The sequence below is a fragment of the Suricata suricatta genome, chromosome 7 (assembly GCF_006229205.1).
Source record: "Suricata suricatta isolate VVHF042 chromosome 7, meerkat_22Aug2017_6uvM2_HiC, whole genome shotgun sequence".
Classification (NCBI taxonomy): domain Eukaryota; kingdom Metazoa; phylum Chordata; class Mammalia; order Carnivora; family Herpestidae; genus Suricata; species Suricata suricatta.
Genome location: NC_043706.1, coordinates 85232235 through 85256699, shown reverse-complemented (window position 1 = coordinate 85256699; position 24465 = coordinate 85232235). Strand labels below are relative to the sequence as shown.

Sequence of the window (24465 nt, the reverse complement as noted above, 5' to 3'; positions counted from 1 at the left end):
TCTACATCAGTTTCCTAAATGTCTTGCTGTAATCAGTTTTTACTTAACTCTTAAGAGGTCACTGGGCCACGGAAATGAACTGACTATATATTAGAGGAAAAAAAACCTTGTATGATTAATAAGCTTATGAAAATGTTTTAAGCATTGTTAGTAATGTGAATTATAAATTGTCATATATAGATAGGGATTACCATGAAATCAGATTATTTTTAAAAATAAGTAATACTTTCAGAAGTCATCCTTATATACTATTGGCTTAAGCTTCTTTGAAAGCAGTTTGTAGGAGGATGTATTGAGACTTAAAAATATTCTTAGCCTTTGACATAAAATCTGTATTAAAAAATTCTGTTGCTAAAGTAAATAATTAGAAATGGAAAGATGTTTATTGAAGTATTTTTTATCTGTGTTTCCATTTTTTTTCTGATATTTTTGGAATGAGTATTAGAGAAATGGTTACTTATGACAAATATGTTAGAATATTACATATTTGATGATGCTATGTTATGAAGAATCTTTACATAATTTTGGAGAATAGTTTTATAAGGAGACTTCTATGAAGAGATGGAATCTGAGTGGGCCTTGGAGAAGAAATAGAGATGGGCAGATAATTACAAGCTGGACATTTCATTGTAGGGAGACAATGTGAGCAAAGACACAAAAGCAGAAATAAGTTTATTATCTGGAAGGTAATGATTAATCTGGCTGGAAAGTGGAGTTCATTTTGGAGGAGTGGGAAGAGATGTTATTTATCTGTTACATGTTAGGTACTTGGCAGATACGGACCATATGCAGATGACTGAAAGAGGAGAGCAGTGGGAATTTAGAAGAAGAGCCAACAAAAGGACAATTTTGTGAAAAATTTTACAAAACTTAATGACTGGAGAAGAGAAAAATCAAAAATAATGGAAGTGTTGACTTTGTATGATGCCAGTAACAGAAATGGAGAAGCTGGAAAAGGAGACCTTGGTGTGACAAGATGATCCTTTTAGTTTCCACCGTTGGATTAGGACATGTACACAGCAGAGCTTTATTCCTCCTGTGTGCCCTATTCTGACTTCAGGTTTCCACTTTCTGTAAAACTGAATGGTGTTCTTCACGGAACGCTAGCTCTTCCAGTTTCTAACTGACTAATGTGGAATTTGCCAAGAAGGACTTTCTAAAAAGTTATGAAAATAATTTAAATAGTACATGTATTTCAAGGTCTGTGACATTTAGTTTATAAATGTGTTTATGTCCTGGAAATAATACTTGTGTTTGATTCTGTTCACCTTATTTAATACCTTTGTGTGTCACACTGTAACATGTTGGGCATGGGGCCATAACCTTAAGGTAACAGTAAATGTCATTCTAAAGTGTATTATAGGTGAGTTTCTTTCTTTGGCAGATGGGAGATTCTTTGGTCAGAGAGACCGACGAAGGTGAATGCTTCCCAGGCTCGCCAATTTAAACCTTGTATTAAGCAGATAAATTTTCCCACAAATCTTATACGGCTGGAAATAAATAGTTCTCTTCTGGATTATTACACTGAATTAGATGCAGTCGTGTTACACGGTACAAAGGACAAGCCAGTACTTTCTCTCAAGACTTCACTTATTGACATGAATGATCTAGAAGATGAAGACTATGAAGAAAAGGATGGTTGTGGAATGGACAGTCTAAACAAAAAGTTTAGCAGTACTGCCCTCAGGGAAGGGCCAAATAATGGATATTTTGATAAACTGCCTTATGAGGTAAGCCAGAGATAACCCCAGGTATTAATGTTTATTTTGCTAGATATCAGAGAAATAGAAACATTGGTAAGGTGTATATAATCTGATGTATTACATACAGTTAATCTGTATATGTATATTTATGTTTATATGTATAAACAACATGGGTTTGAAGTACATAGGTCCACTTATATAGAGAGATTTTTATAGTATAGTACAATGAACGTGTTTTTCTCAGGATTTTCTTAACATTCTCTTTTCTCTAAATTATATCATTGTAAGAATATAGTATATACTATATATAACATACAGAATGTATTACTCAACTGTTTATTTTATCTGTCAGGCTTCAAGTCAACAGTAGGCTATTAGTAGTTGGCTTTGGGGGGAGTCAAAAGTTATATATGGACTTTTAACTGGTGGAGGAAAGATTGACACCCTTAACCTTTGCTGAAGTTCAAGGGTCAACTGTATTTTGACTTTGAAAAAACTAGTCAAAATTATGTTAAGTAATTTTACCACTTTTGAGTATTAATAAGACCATGAGAAGGATGCCTATTCTCTTTGGTAGTCCACAGTTTCTCCAAGTCTCCTTCATGCTTCTATACTAACTCTCTTTTATATCCTTCTGACTAGCTGAAATTTTTGGTGTAGGCAGGTGCAGAGTGCCTTTACTTAAAGTCTTATTTTTGGTGTGTCTTTGCAGGGGCATTTCTGCAGCATATTTAGCATCCCTGGCTCCCAGGCATCACATGCCAGAAACACACCCCCTGCTGGTGGGGGGATCCTGCCAGGCATTTCTGTCCCCTGCTGACAACTGCTGTGTGCGGTTAAAAATAATCTAACTAATCTTTTAAAGAAAAATTTATAAATGCAAATTTTAACCAATTTAAACTGACCCCCTACCAAATTGGTGGGTATTTCAGGTTTCACTATAGTAACACAAGTAATGTAACTTGCATAGAACAGTAAGATAGTCTCTTGAAAGCCTAACGGTCACGACAATGCTTGGGCGCCATTCTGTGGTTAGAATGTCATCACACATCCTGTGAAGTAGCTGGAGTTACCACATAAAAATGAAGCAAAGGATCCAAGGTAATTCAGTCAGTAAGCCATGAACAGGATCCCAGCCAGGCCATCTAGGTCAAGTCTTGTGTTACAGAAAGAAAGATTCACAGGTAGGACACGACCCTCTGTCCTTAATGGGAGGACTGGGGAAGGATGAAGGAGGAGTTGAGCTGGGGAAAGAGCTGAGCATAGGGTGCTGACAGGGGTGTCCCCAGGACTTCAGAGAGCTGTCCTCATAGCAGTGGGAACAGTTCATCAGGAAGAAACAAAATCACTCTTTGATTCCTACCCCTTTCCTAAAACGACAAAATAAAAATTTAAATTCGGCAAATACATTTGGAACAGTGATGGAATTTTATCCAGACCTGATAAAATGTTGACCCATAGCATTCAAATGAATAACTGAGGGGAACTTCCAGCAGAGGGAAGAGAATGTACAAGGAGAGAGAAAGTGAAACTTTGTGACCTGTTTGGGACCAAGATGGCTGCAAGGGATGCAGTTGGGTGGAGGCTCAGCGCTGCCTAGGTGCCTGACTTCCCAGGACACCGTTCATGTAGATGACAGTGATGGGGACAGCCTAGCATTGGCAGTACGCGGCCTGCATCACTGCTGTGTCAGTTTACTTTTGATGAAAAATTAGATCAGATCCAAGATCGTACCTGTAATTGTTTCACACTCACTCTCTTGTGTGGTCTTGTATTTATAATGCTTTCCTGAGTAGGAGAGAAGGGTGTGGAATAGCTAACATTCCAGGAATTATCTACAATATGCAGGCATTTTTGCACATGTCTTGGCCCACAATTAGAATGATTGCCCAGGTGTTTGGCCTTCATGTAAATTTTGTCTTTTGTACGTGTCATGGTAAAAGATAGTGAACCTTTTCTGTGGTCAGTTAAGGAAACGTTGAAGGTTTTCTTTTATTTATTTTAAAAATGAGAATAACAAAATGAGATTTCTGTCTTAGATTACTGTGTTGGTATATGGAGAATAGGGCAAGAGGAGGTCAGGGTGGGAAGCAGGGACACCAGTTAGGAAACTGCTGTCGTAATTTAGGCAAAAAAAAAATGATGAAGCCTGGATACTGGAAGATTTGGAAAGTAGATGAGTAGGAGAAATATTCCAGAGATCAGGAGGTGGGAATTGAAAGAAGTAAATGTTTATCTATAGATGAAACAGAACATCAGAGACCCTTTTAGGTTTCTGGTCGAAATGACTAGGTGGATGGACATGCCATTAATCACAAGACAGTGGGTAAAGGTGGGAAGGATATACCGACTTTGAGGTGCCTGTGATTCATCAGAGCTCCTGCGCTGTCTGGGTGAGGACAGTAGGCGGTTAGTATTTCAGTGTGAAACGCAGGACGGAGGTCTGAGTTTACATTTGAGTGAGTCTGCTTGAAAAAGGAGGACACCATGGTAGATAAAATTAACTGATGACACTCTCTAGAGTGGGAATCAAGGGCCAAGGACAGAATTTTGGGAATACTAACATCTAAGAGTCCCATAGAGGAAGACCTGTCAGGAAAGGCGCTTGGGGTAACTATGAGGGAGTCTTAGAAGCAAAGGAGGAAGAAGCCTAAAGGGGCCTAGACAACATTAAAAGGACCTAGTCAGCCACATTGCTGCAGATGCCCACAGGTTTTGGTTATTGGGAGATTGTTCATAATCCTTTACTATTATCAGTTTAGTGGAGCCATAAACATAAGGTGAGGGATGAGAAAACTTTGCCATATTTGGTTAAGGCATGAAGGAGCAGAGACGAAAACTCTTTACTCTGAGTATAAGCAGAAAAATACTTCTGTTAATATACTCTGGTTGGGGGCTGTAACATGGATAAGACTGTCCACCAATCATAAATAATATTGTCATCTTGACTAACACTCTGCCTCTTTGTGTGGCACTCACATAAAGCATATCAAAATGAGGGAGAGTATGAATTAGAGATATTGTCTGTTCTAACTTGTTTTCTAAAAGGAGAAAGACCAGTGGTGGAGGAAGCACTAGAGTAGGAAGGTTTTTGTTTGTGAATGGAGAGATTTCAGCACGTTTCTAGGCTGAAGGGAAGGAGGCAGTAGAGAGGCAAAGCTTCCAATACAGGCAAGGGGTTTGGACAATACAACAAAGTCGTGTGAAGAAACCAGGAGACAGAATCTGTAGTCCTGAGGACATTAACCAGCCGTGACGACAGCAGAGGACCGCACATAGAGAGTTAATGCTGCAGAACACTGAACGATCTCACAGTAACTAAAAAGAGAAATTAAAAAAATACCCAAATTATTTTTAAGATAATCTAAATTATTTAAAGTGGGGAAAAAAAGCACATTTAAATATACCAAGTGAGTGTTTCCACAGTTGAAAATAAGGGCACAGTTGATCCCTTCCCAACATCACATTTTTACATTCACTGTGGTATCAAATGGGCTTCACGCTGGGATACCCCTGTATAAAACATGGTTTTATAGACACTAGGCAAATAATGATTAATGGGTATTCTGTAGGCCTGAAACCAGCGATCTCTGATTTAATCAAAACCCAAAGTGTGTTTTCACATGTCAGTGTTCTGGTCTCAGTGACTTCATTATTCCTTCTCTATTTTGATATTTGCTTAAAATATAATATTAAGTATCATAGAATGTTTTTACACAAAATATACATCTTTTAATATCAGTGACTTTTGTTTGGAACAATGCCAGACGTTACTGGGTGTTATTTAAATTATAGATCATCTGGAAAAAGTAAATGATTGATCCTGTGATACAAGGATATATTTAATTTTTAAGGCCTTTTTGCACTAACTGCCTTTACAAATTCTCTTGAAATAACTTTTAGTATTATAGTTAAAACGATGGAGTTTTAATTCATTTTATAAATATGTACTATTGCCAAGCCCAAATGGCTCATCGGTTCTTTCAAACATTTAAGAAACAGATAAATCCTGTGTTATTTAAATTTTTTTATGACATAAAGAAAAAGGAAAGTTTTCAACTTTTTATAAAGCCAGTGTAACATCGTAGTACCTAACAATACCACAGACCAATTTTACTTCAGCAAACAAATAAAATACATGGAAGTATTTTGAAAGATAATACAATAAAATCATTCAGTGTGTATTCCTGGAAATCAAGAGTGTTTCAGTGTTAGAGAATTATGTAATAATACCATAGTACGACGTCAAAAGGAAAAAATCCTATATCATCTTAGTGGATATACAAAATACACAAATGACAGCTGGACAGATATCCAATTTTTTATCCATCTCTGTTAAAAAAATAAATACCTTGTTAAACTCTTTGGTAGTAATTGTCTACTACCAAATATCATTAACCAAAAGCTAACATATTTAATTATCAAACACTAGAAATGCGTTGTCCAATATGGTAGCCACTAGCCACATATACTATTGAGTGCTTCATATATGGCCATTCTGAATTGAGATGTGCAGAAAATGTAAACTATGAGATTTCAAAGACTTTATACAAAAAGAATAAAATATCTTAGTAATTTTATATTGATTTACATGTTGAAATTATCATTTTTAATATATTATTAAATAAAATATATTTAATATTGCCTGTTCCTTTGCCTTTATTCTTAACTTCATCAAGGAATAATTGGCAAATATAATTATATATGTAAAGTGTACAACATGATGATTTTATATACATATACGTTGTAGAACAATTACCAAGATTGAGATGAGTAACATATATATCACCTCACATTGCTTTTTGTTGGTGCTGAAAATGCTTAAGATCTACTCTTAGCAACTTTCAAGTATACAATAGAGTATGATTAACTGCAGTCTTTTGACTTTTTAAAAAATGTATTTACTAAAAATTTGAAATTATGTATGTGCATCACATTTGTGGCTCACATTTAAATTAAAACCAGTAATTAGACAACAATGTTCCTTAACATTGTTCTAGAAGTACCAGCAATGCTGGAAGATGTGAGAAAGAAAAGGCATAACTTCTGGAAAGGAGGCTGTAAAATCATCATCATTTTTTAGATGATATGATTCTGTACTAGAATACTTAGGAGAATAGACTAAAAACTATTAGGAATAGTAAGTAAGTTGGCAGGTTACAAAGTTAATAGACAAAAATCAATGCTTTAGAAACTCTAGGAACATAAAAGACCATTAAATGATAAATCATCCCATGCCCTTGAATAAGAAGACACAATGAAGTAAAGGTGTCAGTTTTCCTTTATATATTCAATAAAGTCCCAATTAAAATACAGAATTTTTGTTTTTTAATTGAAAAGTTCACCAGGAAAAAAAAACATGAAAATACTCAGGGAAATTCTGGAAATGAAGAGTGCTAGAGGGGGCACTAGTTCCACCAGATAATAGAGCATATTATGAGGCTGTAGGACTGATATTTGTGGGTCAACAAAGAAGAAGATAGATTCTCATTTTCAACCAACCAATCCAGTGCATTCCCATGCATAAACTTTAAAAAAATTAGAAACAAAACCCATTTAACTCACAGGGCTATTGATATGGGAGAAATAATGGATAAATAAATGGAACAGAATAGAATCCAGAAACATATCAGCAGAAAAGAAAGAAACATTGGCAACTCCCTTGGCAACAGTTATATTTCTGTAGTTAAAAAAACAAAAACAAAAACAAAAACAAAAAAACCCAGCAATAAAAAACAAGAGTGCCACACTGTTTTTGTTCTTGTTTCTTCTTTTTTTGCTTTCAGAATGGCAAAACTTAAAGTATTGATACCAGTGCGGTCTAGGACATCAGTGCATGGGCACTTTTTACACTGTTGGTAGTAAATTGATGCTCTGAAGGGCAATTACTCTGAGGTATATTTGCAAATTTTGCCAAGACATACATATGCACATACACAATGATATTGCAGTATCATTTGTGACAGGGAAAAAACCCCAGGAACTATGTGAGAAATTAGTTGAGTAGTATGCCACATCTTTAAAAAGGAATGGGGTGGATTTCTATGTGCAGATAAATCATTAAATGAAAAAAGCAAGGTATAGCTTTTAGTGCAAATCCAAAATGGGATTTCATACATATTTTATACATAGTCATATGTAGGATTTTATACATATTCATACATATTTGTCTGGAAGAGATCAGAAAAATGAACAGTGCTTACCAGTGGGGAGAGGGTTTGTTGGATCGAGGATAGACCAGGAGAAACTTCTCGTATTCTGCCCTTTTTCAGTGTTTGGGTTTTTCTAATGTTTTACCCCAATTTTCTTTTTTGTTTGTGTAATATTTTACATGTCAATAGTTTACTTGTTATTGAGGTGATGAGATTTTAGACTAATTTTTAATTTCCTTATATTTACCTGTGTTTTTGGAACACATACCCTTAATATTTTTAAAGTCTAATTCATTCTTAAAAAGAAATAGCAAAAACACCCCAAGCCTCAGTGAACACATTATATATATTTGTTAGCAGTACTCATATTTTATGTACTCTTTATGCTTATTTTAAATATCATGTTGTCACTTTTTATAATTTTCTAGCCTAAAACAGTGAAATTCTGACCTGAAATTAGTATTGGGTTTATGGAGTCAAATTAAATAGAAGAACATTATTTGGGCTAAAGGGCATATTTGAAAAACAAAAAGTATAGCTAGATAAATACACTGCATTAAGCAAGAAACTCAATATTCTCTCTCATCTAAAGATTTTTACCATTTAGCAAATATTTGATCTTTGTGTTTCTTGGTTCAGGATAGGCTATTCAAGCAGTATTATTTTAGAAATCCCAAATTGTGCACCATCAAGTAAAAACAAATCTTGAACTAGTTCAAGGAACCTATTTTAATTAGAGGTAAAAATACTTGGATTCCTCCCCGTTAGTACTTTTTGAATCTGTTTGCCACTCCGTCCTCACTGCCAGCGGGTCCCTGGTTTTCTCTCTCCTCTGGGAGTTCTGTAGTGCTCCCGGTCCAGCTTCCCTGCCTCCCTGCCTCTAGCGGTATCCCTGTAATGAGCTTTCCAACCACATATCTGACCTATCACTCTGCAGTTTACATCCCCTTTCAAGACTCCTTCTTGCTTTCAGAACAGATTCAAGCTGTCTGTGACCCAGTCCTTACCACTAACTAGACTTTCACCTAGTTTGCTTCTCACCCTTTAAAGCCAAGCCTTCCTCGTGCGAGTACACTCGTTCTTCGAGGTTAGGCCTTATCTCCCAGAGCAGCCTATGCTCCACTTTTTCCAAGCTATTAAAACATGTTATTGTACTTACCAGTTCCCGCTGGGCCTTGCAAAACTCTGGAAGTTAGAACTCTCTTCTGTGACCATGCTTGCTGTGCCATAGATGCTCAATAAATGTTGAGGCAGTGAAAGATTGGATTATTCAACAGATTACCATAATGTTTATACTGGAAACAAATGAGTAGTCAGTCTGAACTGAGTATATTGTGAACAATTTTGAAATGTAATATAGACTTAGGCATGTATGTTTTCTTCTGATTTGGATAATTCTGATGAATCTTGGTTTATTTAGTATGTGAAGATACTGTCATAAAATGTGATACTATAGTTCTTTATTAGATCATTCTAACGTGATGCTGTTTTTCAGTCTTGATGATCTTGGTTTCTCTGTTTGATGTAGCTCATTCAACTGATTCTGAACCACCTCACACTACCAGACCTCTGTAGATTAGCACAGACTTGCAAACTACTGAACCAGCATTGCTGTGATCCTCTGCAGTACATCCACCTCAATCTGCAGCCGTACTGGGCAAAACTAAATGACACCTCTCTGGAATTTCTGCAGGCTCGCTGCACCCTTGTTCAGTGGCTTAATTTATCTTGGACTGGGAATCGGGGCTTCATCTCTGTTGCAGGATTCAGCAGGTTAGTGCCAAGCCTTGTTGCAGTTATTACTATGTGGTCTTTTCCATACTCAGAGTGCGAAAGTGTCTTCCATATACTCTACAGAAATAAAAAAGAAATCCGTTTTGTGTATCATCATGTTTAGAATGCTTCTGCTTACAAACGAGAGTAAGTTTCATCATCCCCTTCAGCAAAACTTTGTAATAAGATGGAAGGAAACTCTGCCCTTTACCTCATATTTTTTTAAATCCCAAGTAACTTTGAACAGAGCCCCTTTTTTTTCTATCTCATATTTTCAGCATAGATGATTAACACATTTTAAAAACTATTTCCAAATCAAAATCCACCTCTCTAATGTGATTTGTCAGAAATGGAAAACAATTTATTATAGAACATTTTTAATTAAATCTTAATTACATGTGCGATACATCACCCAAATTTAGAAGCTCATTTAAACTAATTATGTTGAAAATGCGATTGCATGCTAAGTAGGCGACCACACTTGCAGACCTGCCCAGGTGTTTCTGCTCCATTCTAGTGAAGCATTTCGTTTTCTTACTATTAAGTGTCACCTGTTAAACATTTGAAAGCTTGCACAAGTGCATATTCACTTAGTAATGCCATTAATTTTTCTTACGATACAAACAGGTCTTTTTCTCTTAACCTTGCTGAGGGTTATTCTCATTGTCTGTTACACTATAATCCCATCATTTCATTAAGTTAAATAATGAAGGAGTAGAAACTTTAGGGAAATTACCTGTTATTTTTGATTAATGAGTAATCCTCTGTCCTGTTTTTAGAAGTTAAAAGTGAACAACAGCTCTCCATGCATCCTCAGTGGGCACATTCTTGAACAGAGGCTTATGAATTAGAAATTTGTATCTTGAGCCCTGTTTTCCTTTGACTAGACTATAAAAATAAAGATGCAGTTCCCAAAATAAATATTTGATAGCATAAGATTCGGATAAAAGAACTAATATAACAGTGTGTTCAAAGTGCTAATATTGATAGTTTATGCGTCAAAGTAAAAAGTAAACACAAGCAGTGACGGCTTATGGCACATGGTGAAACCACGGATGCCCCAAGTTCCTTCCTTTTCCTCAAGAAATAGAGCTGGGGAAAGGAATTCTTAGATAAAATATAATGGTATTGTGGGTCAGAAAGTATAACGATTTTATAACATGCTATGTATACAAAATGGCTTCCATTATGTGAATTTTCTTAAGAGATGTCTATGGTAGAAAAATAGGCATTTCTTTTTTGGTAGTGTGATTTTAGTGAATTTTTATAGAATCCACATTTTAAAAATTGCTAGACATTTGACAGCAGTCCAGTGGAACTGAGCTTAATCCTTTCTGTCTTGCCTTAGCCCAGGCACATACACTTTCTCTCTGCTCATAGGACCAAGAAGCACTGAGGCTAATGATGACTATGGGTATTTAGACTAAATCAGATGACAAGGCTAACTGACTCTTAGAATAACTGTGTCAGGAAACATTATTTTACATTCTAAGGACCTTTCAGGTATTTTACGTCCTCTCATAGCTCTGTCCTCAATGTTTCCCACTATTAGGAATTTACTGTTTGTTTTCACCCTGTGTATATAAGGAACTATAGTCAGTGTTGTTGGCCACATCAAGAGATGTTAAACATGGTCCCTACGTCAGCTTACAGAAAAGATAAAGATACAAAGATAAACATGTAAACATCCTATATTTTTTATTAATAAAATTAATAACAGTATAACAGCTAATGAGTATAGACATTAAAGAAAATATTGATAGGGAACAGCTAAAGCCCAGCTTCTTCTGCAAATGTTGGATATGACTCTGATATACTGAGTAAAATGTAACAGTAATATTAAATCATTGTTTTAAAACTCCCTTTATGTAGCTCATTCTGATGCATGAGCAGAGACATAAGTTGTGAGAAGAAAGTTTAGTAGTGCTACTTTTCAATTTTAGACTCATGAGAATAAAGATCTTTTACAAGACTAACTCTCCAGTCTACTCTGTCTCTGGCAATTGCTCTTCTATTTTCAATCCAGCCATGTTAGTTGCTGTGGGGCTGTTTGAATAATCACAAAGGTACATACATAAATTTAAGTTTTCCATATTTTGTTGTAGTAAAATTTCAGACAGTCAAATGCTATAAATCTTGATAGCATTCCTTTAAGCATCGTCCTTCTTCCCATTAAGAAAATAAAAAGTTTAAATACCAGGGAGAGAGAATTCTTTTTTTGGGTGGGAGATATTGGAGTTTTGCCTACTGATTGCTGTTGGCCCCCTTGAGTTGACTGCCGAGTTGATAGTCATGATGCCTTGTAGGCAGTGTTCCCAGAATAAACAATAAATATTCATGGCTTGATTATTAATGAAGAATCTATGAATAAGTATGGTCTATTTATGCTCATTACTGTGGAGAAGACTTAGTTATAATACTTTAAAGAAAAAAAATGTACATTTTTAAACTAGAGACCAGTGATGATGAGTAAGTCTGTGGGAAAAGTTTGATAAAGTTTATTTTTATTGCCAAAAAACCTTATCCTCACAAGTTGGAACTGTTTCACTGGATTTCAAAGAACTTTTTAGGAATTTATATTATTCAGAAGAGCAGGAAAATAGGTTGAATCGGAATAACAAGAACTTAAAAGTTTTAATCAGTTATTAAAATCCTATTCTATCCCCAGATTTGTAATTTGCAACTTCAAGTACTGCTCATGCATATCATTACTCATTAAAATCACATCTTTCATAATTCCACTTTTCTGTTATGATACAGTTCCCTAAAGTCTTGGATATTTCTTTGCCCCCCTGCCTGTTTGTGCTCTGAGGCTTCATCGTATCATTCTGATGCTCATAAAGCCTTAGGTTTATTTTCCCACTACTGTTTTTTTTCGGATAGTTGCCCAAATTAATCACCTTGATCACCTCAGCTATGCAGAGATTTTTACCCCTGATTCCTCTCATTGTTTCCTTCAGAAAATACTGTTGGATGCTTTTTAGATTCTGGAACTTTATAAGATGTTCTGACACAGAGCTATAATTTTATGGGATAAAGAGCTCATTGCCTGTTTGTTTGTTTATTCAGTTGCCTATCTATGCTTTATACAGTTGTTTCTTTTAGACTGTCCAATTCCCAGAGATCTGAGACAATTTTAAGACATTTTCCCCCTGCCAACAAGTTTTGTTTTTAATGGCTTTATTTCGGATCAGATGTATTAAATAATGTTCGAAATTACATGGAATTCAAGATTATCTTAAATATGCTATTTTATAAAACTCAGTGAGAGTCAGCTAACAAAATGCACTATTAGGAATCAGAAGCCATAGATATTTATGTTTAATTTTCCCCTTACCTTTATACATCAGGCAAGTGTGAGGATTAATGTCTTTTATTTTAATGAGTAAACTCAGATTAAATCACTCATTCATATGATTTTATTATTTTACGCTGCAAGTTACCATTTAGTAAATTACTTCTTATGTATTTATATCACTCTGGACAAATTAATTTACCACATAAGGATAAGTCATTTATTTCTTTTCTCATAGCAGGAGACCTAGCTTGGGATTGTTCATCTGAATTTAAGTCTTCTCATCATACCCCCAATATCAAGAAATACTTTATGAGAATTCATACCATGGAATGAGTAGGCTGTAGGAAATAAAGAAGCTGTAGTTCTTGTTTTTGGTGACCAGTGTCCCAATTGAGATGGATGAATAGATGACCAAGACAAAAACGTATATATAATTATACATTAAAATAAAGCTTAAATGAGTAGCATTAAGGAAAGAAACGAGAGTTGTGTTCAGCTGATTAATTGACTCTGCTGCTCCTTCTGCCTTGAGCTGGAGAGATCATGAAAAATTCGGTAGTGTAGATCCTATAAGTTTAGCAAAACAGAGTATGGGGATATTGACTAAATAATCTGCTTAGAGTAAAAATACGCAATATAGAAAAGAGAGAAGGAAGGTTGGGAAGGCAGTATAGCCGTGATCGTGATCTTCATTGTGCTTCTCAAGTTCTACCATTCATTAAGTCAGTTTGGGAAGTTTTCTAGTCTGTTAACCGGTTGGTTGGTTTTCTGCTCATTGGCCTGATAGCACTATACATTCGTTAGTGGAGAAAAGTTCAATAATGAGAGGAAGGAGAAAAGGGATGTCAAAGCATTCCAAGTCCAGTTTAAGAAGAATTAGAGAACAAAGTGCTTTGCTAAATAATGAAGACCTTCAAGAGTTAAAATGCCTAAAGATTTTAAGAGTTAATATGCTTGCTTAACTTTAATAATCTTCAAATACTTGGAGAAGTATCAAATCAAAATAGGATAGTCTTTGGGTCTCTGAAACCCTCCATCCATTTCTAGGTTGCTAGTTTATAAAAATATGAAGAACCACCTATAACTATTGTTTATATGCAAAGCTAGGTAAAACTGTTAATTTTGTCCTGTTCTTTGGGAATAGTTTCACCTAGTAAAGGAAAAGTACCCTGAGTCCATAGAGTTAGTCTGTTCCAGAATAGAGAAAGTGTAATGCTTCAAGAAAATTTTAAGTGGAATTTGAGGCAGCTTATAAAGCTCGATATAAATAAATTAGTAAGGGAGGAATTGTGGTTAAGAGAAAAAAAAAGTAGTAGTTGAGGATAGATGAGCCTGAGTTCAATTCAGCATATAGAAGGTATGTCATTATTTATTTATTTATTTATGTTGAAAAATTTTAAATGTTTATTTATTTTTGGTGGAGGGGAGGGATGGAGAGGGAGGGAGGCATAGAATCCAAAGCAAACTTCAGGCTCTGAGCTGTAAGCACAGAGCCCGATGGGGGCTCAAACTTGTGAACTACGAGATCATGACCTGAGCTGAAGTTGGATACTTAAGCAACTGGTGTCCTGACCACCCCCGCCCCCTAGTTTTACTCCTCTTCCCCTTCAGTCTATTCTCTACATAGAAACAAGAGTAATCCTGCTAAAGCACATGGAGTTTGTGTCACTCCTCTGCTCAAGACCCTCTGATGGTTGGGAATGCTGTCCCCCTCAAAATAAAAGCCAAAGTCTCTATGGGCCTTTTTTTTTTTTTTTTTACCTCTTATCTCTCTGACCTGCTCCTCGTCTTCCCCTCACCACGTACCTCCCACGTTAGTCTTTTTACGTTTCCTTACTCTGTGGTATCCTGCCCCGGAGCCATTATTTGACTTTCCTTGGCCTGGCATGCTCTTTCTTGGATACCTGCTTTGCTTATACTCATACTTCCTTTGAGTTTTGACTCATCTCAGTGAGGCATCTCTGACCACCCTATCTACCCTTGATACTTCCTATTGTCCTTCCCTGCTTTTGTTTCCTCCTTGATACTTTGCACTTTTTTATTTGTTTATTTTGAGAGAGAGAGAGAGAGAGAGAGAAAGAAAGTGAGTGAGTGGGACAGGGACAGAGAGAGAGGGAGAGAGAATCCCCAAGCATAGTCAGTGCAGAGCCCAGTGCGAGGCTTGAACTCACAAACTGTGAGATCATAACCTGAGCCAGAGTTGGGTGCTTAAACTACTGAGCCACCCAGGTGCCCCGAAACTCTTTACTTACTATTTGTTTTACGCATTTACTTCTTTATAGCCTGCCTCCTACCAAAATGTAGTAAGCTGCCATGAGAGCAGGACTTTGTTTTGTCCACTGCAAACTTCCCAGTGCCTAGGGTAATGCCTCGATCATAATAGAAGCTCAGTAAGTATTTGTTAAATGAATGAATGCACATGATTGATGCAAATTGCAGTTAACCTAATTGAACTTAACAAAGGTAACAGTAGTGAGACAGGTTTAAAGAAATCTGGGGATGAGAGTAGGTTGAGGTGTGTCAGGGCAATATAAGGAAGGGGTAGGCAGTTGTGCGAAATGCCACAATAAGTCAAATAATTCAAGCACTGAAAAGAAAGGGCACTGAATTTGGCATTTAAAAGGAAATGGTGAGTTTAGGGAGAATAGAACACATATTTTAGTGGATGGAGAATAAATGGTGTTCAGATGTAAATAAGATATGTGGGCAATAGTTATTTTCAACAGTTAAAATAAATTTGTAGTAATTGAATTTTTTATTGTTGTTTGAGTGTGAGTTGGCCAAGATTTAACTTTTATTTTAATGTTTGTGGGGTGCTTTGACCTTTACCAACTGCTTTCACATATTGTTTGATGTTCAAAACCATGAGGCAGTGTGGTGAATGCTGGTATGTAATTCTTGTCTGCTTTTTATAGCTGAGAAAATGCTGAGACTTGGGAAAATGCCTTTTCCAAGGTCACATGCTTGGAAGTGGAGGAACAGGGCAAAAAAAATTAATCCTTTAGTATTATTCCCTTTGCTTTTGTAAGTGATTGATTTGGTTAGTTTTATTTTATATGTATATTAGAAAGCTAATTAATTGATGTAAGAAAAAAGATGTGGGATAAATAAACTAACAGTATGTCACTGATGTGACATTGTGATAGGCAAGAAAATGTCAAGAGAGAGACATGGACAGGGATGATTTGGTGCATTTAAGGGTTCAATTTGCTCAGGTGATAAAGTTTCATGGATTCACATTCTCTTAGACTCACATCTATTTTTATATTATTTTCAGATGATGGTTATGGACAGGACTGTGCCCCCCTCCCCTGCCATCTGTAATGCAACTAAGATAAATATCATTATTACCAGTCTGATAGTGGAATTTTATGTCTACCATGTTGAATCATTTCTGTGTACTTTACGGGAAGCTGCAATTGAATATCTTGAAATAATTTCAGCATCAGTGTGGTAAATAGTAACAAATATAAGGAACATTACAATAGTGTGGTTAAACCAATTCCACATTTCCTTAGTTAAGAGGAGGTTAGTCTGATTTATTTTGAAGTCATTTAATTAAAGCTTTCACTTTATGTGTTATATTCAAAGTAAATTATCCAGGACTGAATGGATATTGTTTAGGGGAAATATCTTATAATAGTTTTGTTATGTTTTTGGATTTTGCCTCTACAAACTCAGGTGTGAGTTTTAGTTAGATAGGAGAAATGCATTCTTTTCTTTCTTAATTTTTCACTTAGCCTTGGCTGACTTTTTATATGATGTGAACACATCATCTCAGGTAGGTTTATTTTAGCTTAATCAGGCCTATTTCAGTAAGCAGTAAATGAGAATTTAAATGAAATGAGCTTTACATTTTCCCTAATAGAAATCCATTTTTCTGAAGGTGTCTGTTAAGAGTTGAGGTAATTCCAGTGTACTTGTAAAAGTATCTTTTAGTTTTACAAAATTCATATGGAACACTGTTTTTACAGGTTTCTGAAGGTTTGTGGATCTGAATTAGTGCGCCTGGAATTATCTTGCAGCCACTTTCTTAATGAAACTTGCTTGGAGATTATTTCTGAGATGTGTCCAAATTTACAGGACTTAAATCTCTCATCCTGTGATAAACTACCACCTCAAGCTTTCAACCACATTGCCAAATTATGCAGTCTTAAAAGACTCGTTCTCTATAGAACAAAAGTAGAGGTAAGAATACCCAACCTTTACATCTTTGCTAGTGTGATAGCAAACTGAATATTTAGTTGCCTGTAATTGCTCATGTGCTTTCTGATTTTTAACTAGATTATGATGCCACCTGACTATTCTAAAATCAACAGAACTGATTCAGTCATTTCAAAATTATTTAAAGTGTATCCTGTTGTTTTCATAATAATGGGAAAAGGTTCTTCTTCTCTGTGTTCTTAAAAGTTTTGTAATACTGTTTGTGTTTCTGGATAAAGAAAGAAGCAATGGGCTGAGATGAGCTGAAATGCTGGCAGGGAAGGAATTAGAGAAAGGGGTAGAATGAATGAATGGTAGTATGCAGGAAGGGTAAGAAGCACAGTGGAATTTATCCAGGGCCAGACTTAGAAGTTAAAATTCTTGATACCATATTTTCGGAGTCTCATTAATGAAAAATGGAATCTTGTCATGTACATTGATCTACTTGCTTTTTTCATATAATATCTCTAGGACTTCTTTCCAGATCTCTACGTATACCATCTGACTCTTTCCATTAACTGTATAGTGTAGGTCAGACCATAATCTATTCAGCCATTCCCCAAGTGATCAGCGTTCAGGTTTTTCCAGTTGTTTTCCTTTTACATACTATCTAGCAATAACATTGTTTTGTGTAGAATCTTGCATATATGTGCTGTTATTGCTGTAGGATAGAATCTTGAAAATGGTATTATTGGATCAAAGAGTATGTGCCTGGGGCCCTGTAAGGGCCTCTGACTGTCATGTACTTGTTTCCTTTTCTTCAGTTATGTTGACCTTCTTTCTATTACTTGAAGATTCTGATCTGGTCCCAGCTCATACCTCTTACACTTCTGCTGTCTAGAATGTTTTCCAGCTTATTACATGGCTGCCCTTTTCTTAGCTCAATGTTCAAGTCAAAAAAAATTTTTTTCCAGAGGTCACTTCTTGGACATTGATGAAAAGGTCGCCCCCTTTCTGGTTCATTTCTTTCATATCATCCAGTATAATTTCCTTCCTAGCATCTGTATCACTCTGAAATGATTTTATTTGTTTTCTTGCTGTTATCTGTCTCCTTACACTGGGGTATAAAGTTTATGAAATAGGAGGCTTGTCTGTCTTCACATTGCTGTGTTTCCAATATCTAGACTAGTACTTGGTAAAGATTGGCTCTTCAATAAATATTTATTAAGTGAATGAATAAAATAACCAAATTACTTTTCCAAAGTGGTCTACCTTTCCACTATATTGAACTCTTGTCTGTCTTGAATGTTACCTTGGTCAACCTCTGGTATTTAATTTCTGGTATTTCAGTTTCCTCTTCTCTAAAATGGAGGGAATAAAAATACACATCCCAGAGTCATTGTGAGAATTAAATTACACGAGAAATGTTTAGAGGCTGCCTAGAGCATAGTAAACCCTCAATAAATATTAGCTGCAGGTAACAATAGTAGTTCTAACGTGTCATCACGGCGGTTTTGTGGCATGTTTTACTTTACGGTGGGGAGTCTCACCTCTTCTTTTAAACGTATTTTTTAAATTCTTCTATATTCTTCTGCCACTTTTATCTTTCAGCAAGGATGTTATTAGAAATGCATTCATTTTATTTCATTTTACTTTTTAGTAGCAAAGTGTGTCTGTTCTAGAAGTATGTCTGTTTTAATAGAAAAGAACATGCCTGTTCTTGTAGGTCTTGCTTTATGTCCAAGAGCATATTATAGTTTTCTTCACTTAGGTTTTAAATCTTTCTGGTTAATAGATTTATTTCTTGCATCTTATAGTCTCAGATACTGTTTTCTATTTAATTTTCATAGGTTTTGTTAAACTTTTTTTGTATATTTATCTTGTATCTGTTCACTTTACTGAATGCTTATAATTGTTCTAATTTTTATTTATGTCTTTTGGATTTTCTAATGATATGATTACATACTCAAAACTAATACAGTTTTTCTTTTTTAATATGTAAAGTTTTCCTTTACTAGATAGAAATTAATAAATAATGTGGAACCGTAGAGTCATAACAGGCATACCAGTGTTACTTTAATGTGGTAAGGATGTCTTTAAGGTTTCATTTTATTTATTTATTTTTTTAAAATTTATAATAGTTTATTGTCAGATTGGTTTCCATATAACACTATTAGCTAGGTACTGTTATAGGCACTGGAACTATAGTATTGAACTAAACAGACAACTCCTTATGCCGCTTACTAAGTTCATATGTGGCTTGATACTGCTTTCTGATAAGTAGTCTTTATCATTTTTGTTTGATTAAGAATGTTTTATCAAAAATGTATATTAAGGCTCCATTAATGCATTCATCTTTTTTCTTCTTTTATTTATCAATATAATGACTTATGTTGAATAGTCCTCACATTCCTACATGTTTTTAATTTAATACAAAGCTGGGTTGATTTCCTAATATCTTGGAGCCACATTACCTGAATTTGAATTTGAATTCTAGCTATATCACTTATGAACTGCTACCTTGAGGAAGTTTCTCGACCTCCTTTGCTTCAGCTTTCCCTTCTGTAAAATGGAAATAACGATAATGTGCACCACAGAGTGTTTTCCTGAGGATTAAATGATTTAATATACATGAAGTTCTATAGCAGTGCCTAGTTCATAGTAAATATCTTTTAAGGATTTATACATAAACAATTTTTACATCTGCTTTCTTAAGTGAGATTGAGCTGTGGTTTTCCTTTTCATGCTATTTTATCAGGTTTGGGGCTAGGATTGTGACAGTACAGCACAGTGATTGGGGAACCCCCCCTTTTTAAAAAATCTGGAATAACTTCAATAGATAGGAATTACCTGTTTTAGAATTGACCTATAAAACCATCTGGGTATATTACCTTTTTTATTGGTAGATCGGAGTATATACCTTTGTATAGACATGGTGTTTTTTCTAATCTATGGAGGCCTCAAAGTATGTGAGAATATTAGAGCTTCTGTTTAATCCAGTATTTTCAATTTGGGGGCACAATGTTTAGCCAGAGTTTAACCGGTGACCTGGTATGGTGGAAAGAAAAATGATTTTGGTTCTGGCCCAGTGATACTGACCTAGGTTGAGTCACATAGTCTCATATTCCCAGATTCAGGACTATTATCCCTGAATGTCTGTCCCTGAATGTCTGTTTTAGTATAGTGTCAGCCCATGTTTTAATTGGTCTGTCGTGAAATAACCTACCATTTGTGAGTGTAAAATTGTCACAGGTCTTTTCTTGGGTAGGTCTGTCCATTCTTAAATTATGCCAGACCTTATTTTCACTGATACATTAAGTATTTTATGGCCTATATACTATAAAGTCCGAGATTATCTGAGCAAGATAATGCCTCATTTAAAAAATTTTCTGGTGAAATTTAACTTTAAGAAGAAATATAGCACAGTTAATTATTCAGTGAAGCTTTAGGAAGAAAAGTAGGATAAAAACAAGAAATTATACTAACATGCTAGGCACCTTACATCTATGACGAATTTTAAGAATCACTGGGTTCTACTCCTGAAGCTAAGGCTACACTGTGTGTTGACTAACTTGAGAAGAAAAATTAATTAATTAAAATAATATACCTTAAAAAATGTACATCCTATGGGGTGCTTTTGAAATGTTCTGTATTATCATGATCTAAGTGTCAGGAAATCATGAAGTAATCAGTTTTCTTTAATTTGCCTCAAGAAACTGATAGAATATGACTATGTGTTTTTAAAACAATTTTCTTTTATTTCTTTTGGTTTCAGGTTACAGTATAATGAATCAACAACTCTATACATTAGTGCTCCTCCTATGAAGTGAACTCTTAATCCCCTTTTTCTGTTTTACCCCACTCTCCCATCCACCATCCCTCTGGCAGCCTCCAGTTTGTTTTTTATTTTTCAGTGTTATTTGTTTGTCTCTTTTTTCCTTTGTCCATTTGTTTCATTTCTTAAATTCCACATACGAGTATATTTTTTAAGAAGTATGATTTATAAAAGCCTGAGAAGATTTCCTGTCTCCAGAGTGGAGATCTATACACATCTAAGTCTGATGGCAGACATCATCTCCTGCTTCCCTCAGTTACTTAAACACAGATGTAAAATCATTGTATGAATGCATTAAACAAAATCTGTGTTGTACCCTCTATCACTACCTATTAAAATTTACTTTTATTAGTTCCCTAGTCTGCTGTTATCATAAAATAACATAGGTTTTTTGTATACAGTTTTCTGACATTGAATATGTAAAATATTTATAAAATTACATCTTAATGATTTACACTTAACTTACAATAAAATAAGAATAAATACCATTTGAATGATGTAAATGGGAAAATTCAAAATTGGGAAAACCTTACCTAAATAGTGTTTACTTTTACTGCTTTTCAAGTCTGTATTCAGTGCTCTCTACCTATACTCTATTATTTACTTCGAGTGTCTTCTCATCCTTGGGATCTATATCCGATGCAGACGTGGGCACTCAGTAGTTCACAGGAATAAAGGGAGAAGGCTGCACAGTCATCTGGTCTCTTAAAACAACCAGAAGCCACAACACTGGTATTCATTTCAATCTGCAAACACCCCCCTTGTCACTTATGCAAAGCATTATGTCACCCCCTTCTTTCTCCCATGAATGTATACTTCCTGTCCTGTACTCAGTGATGTAGGTGGATGGAGAGCAAACAGGGAGTAAGACAGGGTTGAGGGGCTTGGCTTCTCTCTGAACCTCCTGGGTAATCATTGGCAGTACATTGAGATGTTATAAACTCTTTTGAAAACAAGGAACAGCAATTAATTTTGAATGCCTCTGTCTACTCTAAGGAGATATATGAGAAGAAAAGGAAGATACAAATTTGAACTTCCTGGGAGAGTTGTTTTGTTTTTAACAAGCAGTACAAATTATCCAGTGCCACTTTTACCTGGTTTTCTAAATTCTACACATTTCTAAAATAAGCAAAAGTTAGTATTATTAAATGTTGAGTCTGATATAGCACTTAACTTCAGAAAGATCAGATTTATGATGGTAGAGATATACTTTACAGGCCTATATATAACTTCTAATAAGCATAATATATCTGTGTCATTTTGTAAAACTTAAGTCTGTGTGCATAGTGAGCAAAGCTTTAGTGGATGTTGGACCTGGGTGTTAGTCCCAAAGTTGAGAAAAGCTTACTGGATATAATCTGTTTGCTGTCCTAGACATTGTGCATATTATTTAATTCTTTATACTAGTCCAGTGAAAGTAGGTCTCTTCTTTCAGATGATCAAATGAAGGTCCCAGAAGATTAGTAACCTTCCCAGTGGCACAGAGTCAGAATTTGAACCCAGATTTGGTGGTCTCAGTGTTATAGTTAAAACTGTAAGCTGTGTAAAAGCACAGAATGGTGGTTATTCTGATAGCTTGGCTGCCTCTATTTAAACTAGAGATTTTTCCTTACTACCTATTAGAAAAAATTTGCAGTTGGTAAGGAAACATAACTTTATAACTAACATACAGGACATCATGATCCAGTGTAAAAGGCAAACTGTTACGTCCTATTCTATAAATATTTTCTAGTGGAAACTACTCCAAGGAAGTGGTATTTTTGTCTTTTATTTTTATCATAAACAAACTTGGTTTGAAGCCTTAATTGTTCTGCATTTATAACAATTATTTAACTTACATTTAGAAAATTTAAGTAATAGTTTGTGGAATTAATACGTAATGAACTGCTTTAAGCAAGTGAGTTATATAAGCCACTTCTCCATCTTATGCCCTAGTGAACAGTAGCATTGATACACATAATCCCCCAAATAATTTTAGCAGGTAAAGTGATGTGTTGTTGATGTTGAGGTGGTATGTTCCTAGGTGGTTAGGCATAGACAGGCAGTTCTGATTCCTCAGTAAGGCTGAGAACCCAGGAGAAGGAAAGTATAATTAGGTCAGAATTGCCTAATAAGCTGGTGGGTAGATCCTGACATGCTCATGTGGCTCCTTCTGAGCAGCAGTGAAGCGGGCAGTGGGCTTCTCTCTCTCCCTGACAGATTTCTCCATCAAGGCTGCTTGAGCCTCATGAGCCTCAGGTGTAACTTTGTCAGGAGCTGGGGTTGTACTGTGTGGTTCATATTCTTCGTATTGCTTGATTGCTGCTTTGGTAGTAAACTAAAATGAGAGCAACCTTAAAATAAGCCACAGTGTCATTGTCACCAGTTTTGGAGCCCAGCCTTTTACCTGCCCTAGTTCATTAAAAAAGTCAAACCTATAAAAAGAAAAAAACAAAAACAGTAAAATGGTAGTTACCAAGGGATGGGGTGGGGGGAGGGTAAGAGAGTGTTTAAGAGGTCCAATGCACAGTATAATGAGTAAAGACAATAATGCTATACTGTAATGATACAACACAAATATTTCAATCGCAATTGTATTTCACTACATAAAGGTATTAAAGTAACTCACTGTACACCTTAAATTTACAAAGTATAATGAATGCATCAAGTTTATCAAATTAAAATAAAAAGATTTTTCTGCCCATCACCACTGCTTTGGCTGATACTGTGGCCAGTACCCTGCAGTGAGAGAAAGTAGCAGTAGGATTTTGTTGAGACTTTAGCTACGATTAAAACTTTTGATTAGCAGTAGTATTCGGGTATCTGATTCACACACTATTTGATAATTTAAAAACTAGGAAGATATTTGTTATTTAGTCTGTATCATAGACCCAAGTCATACAACTCAGTCCTTATCTTGGCTTTTCCACTTAAAAGATTTATGTGTGTAGGTAAGTCGCTTGTACAAAGCTAAAAATTTATTTAACTATTAAAAAAAGCCAAACTTACCCTATCACATAAACTCTTGCAAAGACCAAATTTGGTCATACATGTTTAAAAAAATAAACACACTTGATGAATTAGATGGACCTGTGTAGATATGGAAACACTAGTATAGATTTACCCAGCACACGTCCTACACAAATTTTCCCACCTGTATCAAGTATTCTTCTACATCGTCCTAAATAGGAGTATCTTTTCCATCATGTGCCAAGGGAGATTCAGGCTGAATTATCTCTTTTACCCTTTTTATTTATTTCTGGTGAAAGGAATGTTCATTCCTAAATTGCAAACTCTTTAATAGGAAGGGACATGTTTTTGACCATTTACTTCTTCACAACTAGAGCATAGAACAGTGTTCACTATAGTGAATGTACATAGTAGGTATTCACTAAACTTGTGTTGAATGAATGAGTGATAACTATCTCTTAACTCATTTTTTTCATTATTAGATAAGCATATCTATTAAGCAGATGGATGGTTAGATCTGCAACTTGAAAAACTTGGAAGAAAATATTTGAACAAATATGTATTTGTTCAGAATTTTTAGCCCTAAAAGATAGTGCAATATAGATCAACTTC

The 24465-nt window shown here is 35.3% G+C and overlaps 1 protein-coding gene across 4 annotated transcripts in view; it reads left to right on the top strand.

Annotated features, from left to right (window-relative positions):
* FBXL4 (F-box and leucine rich repeat protein 4) overlaps window positions 1–24465 on the top strand; it is a 76846-nt gene that overhangs the window by 22692 nt on the left and 29689 nt on the right. For 3 of the 4 annotated variants that reach the window (XM_029944582.1, XM_029944579.1, XM_029944581.1), the window contains exons 4-6: window positions 1385–1730; window positions 9384–9628; window positions 16901–17114. In XM_029944582.1, the coding sequence (XP_029800442.1) occupies window positions 1385–1730; window positions 9384–9628; window positions 16901–17114 (805 nt within the window). The remainder of the gene's footprint in view (window positions 1–1384; window positions 1731–9383; window positions 9629–16900; window positions 17115–24465) is intronic. The other variant, XM_029944583.1, reaches the window with a different exon arrangement.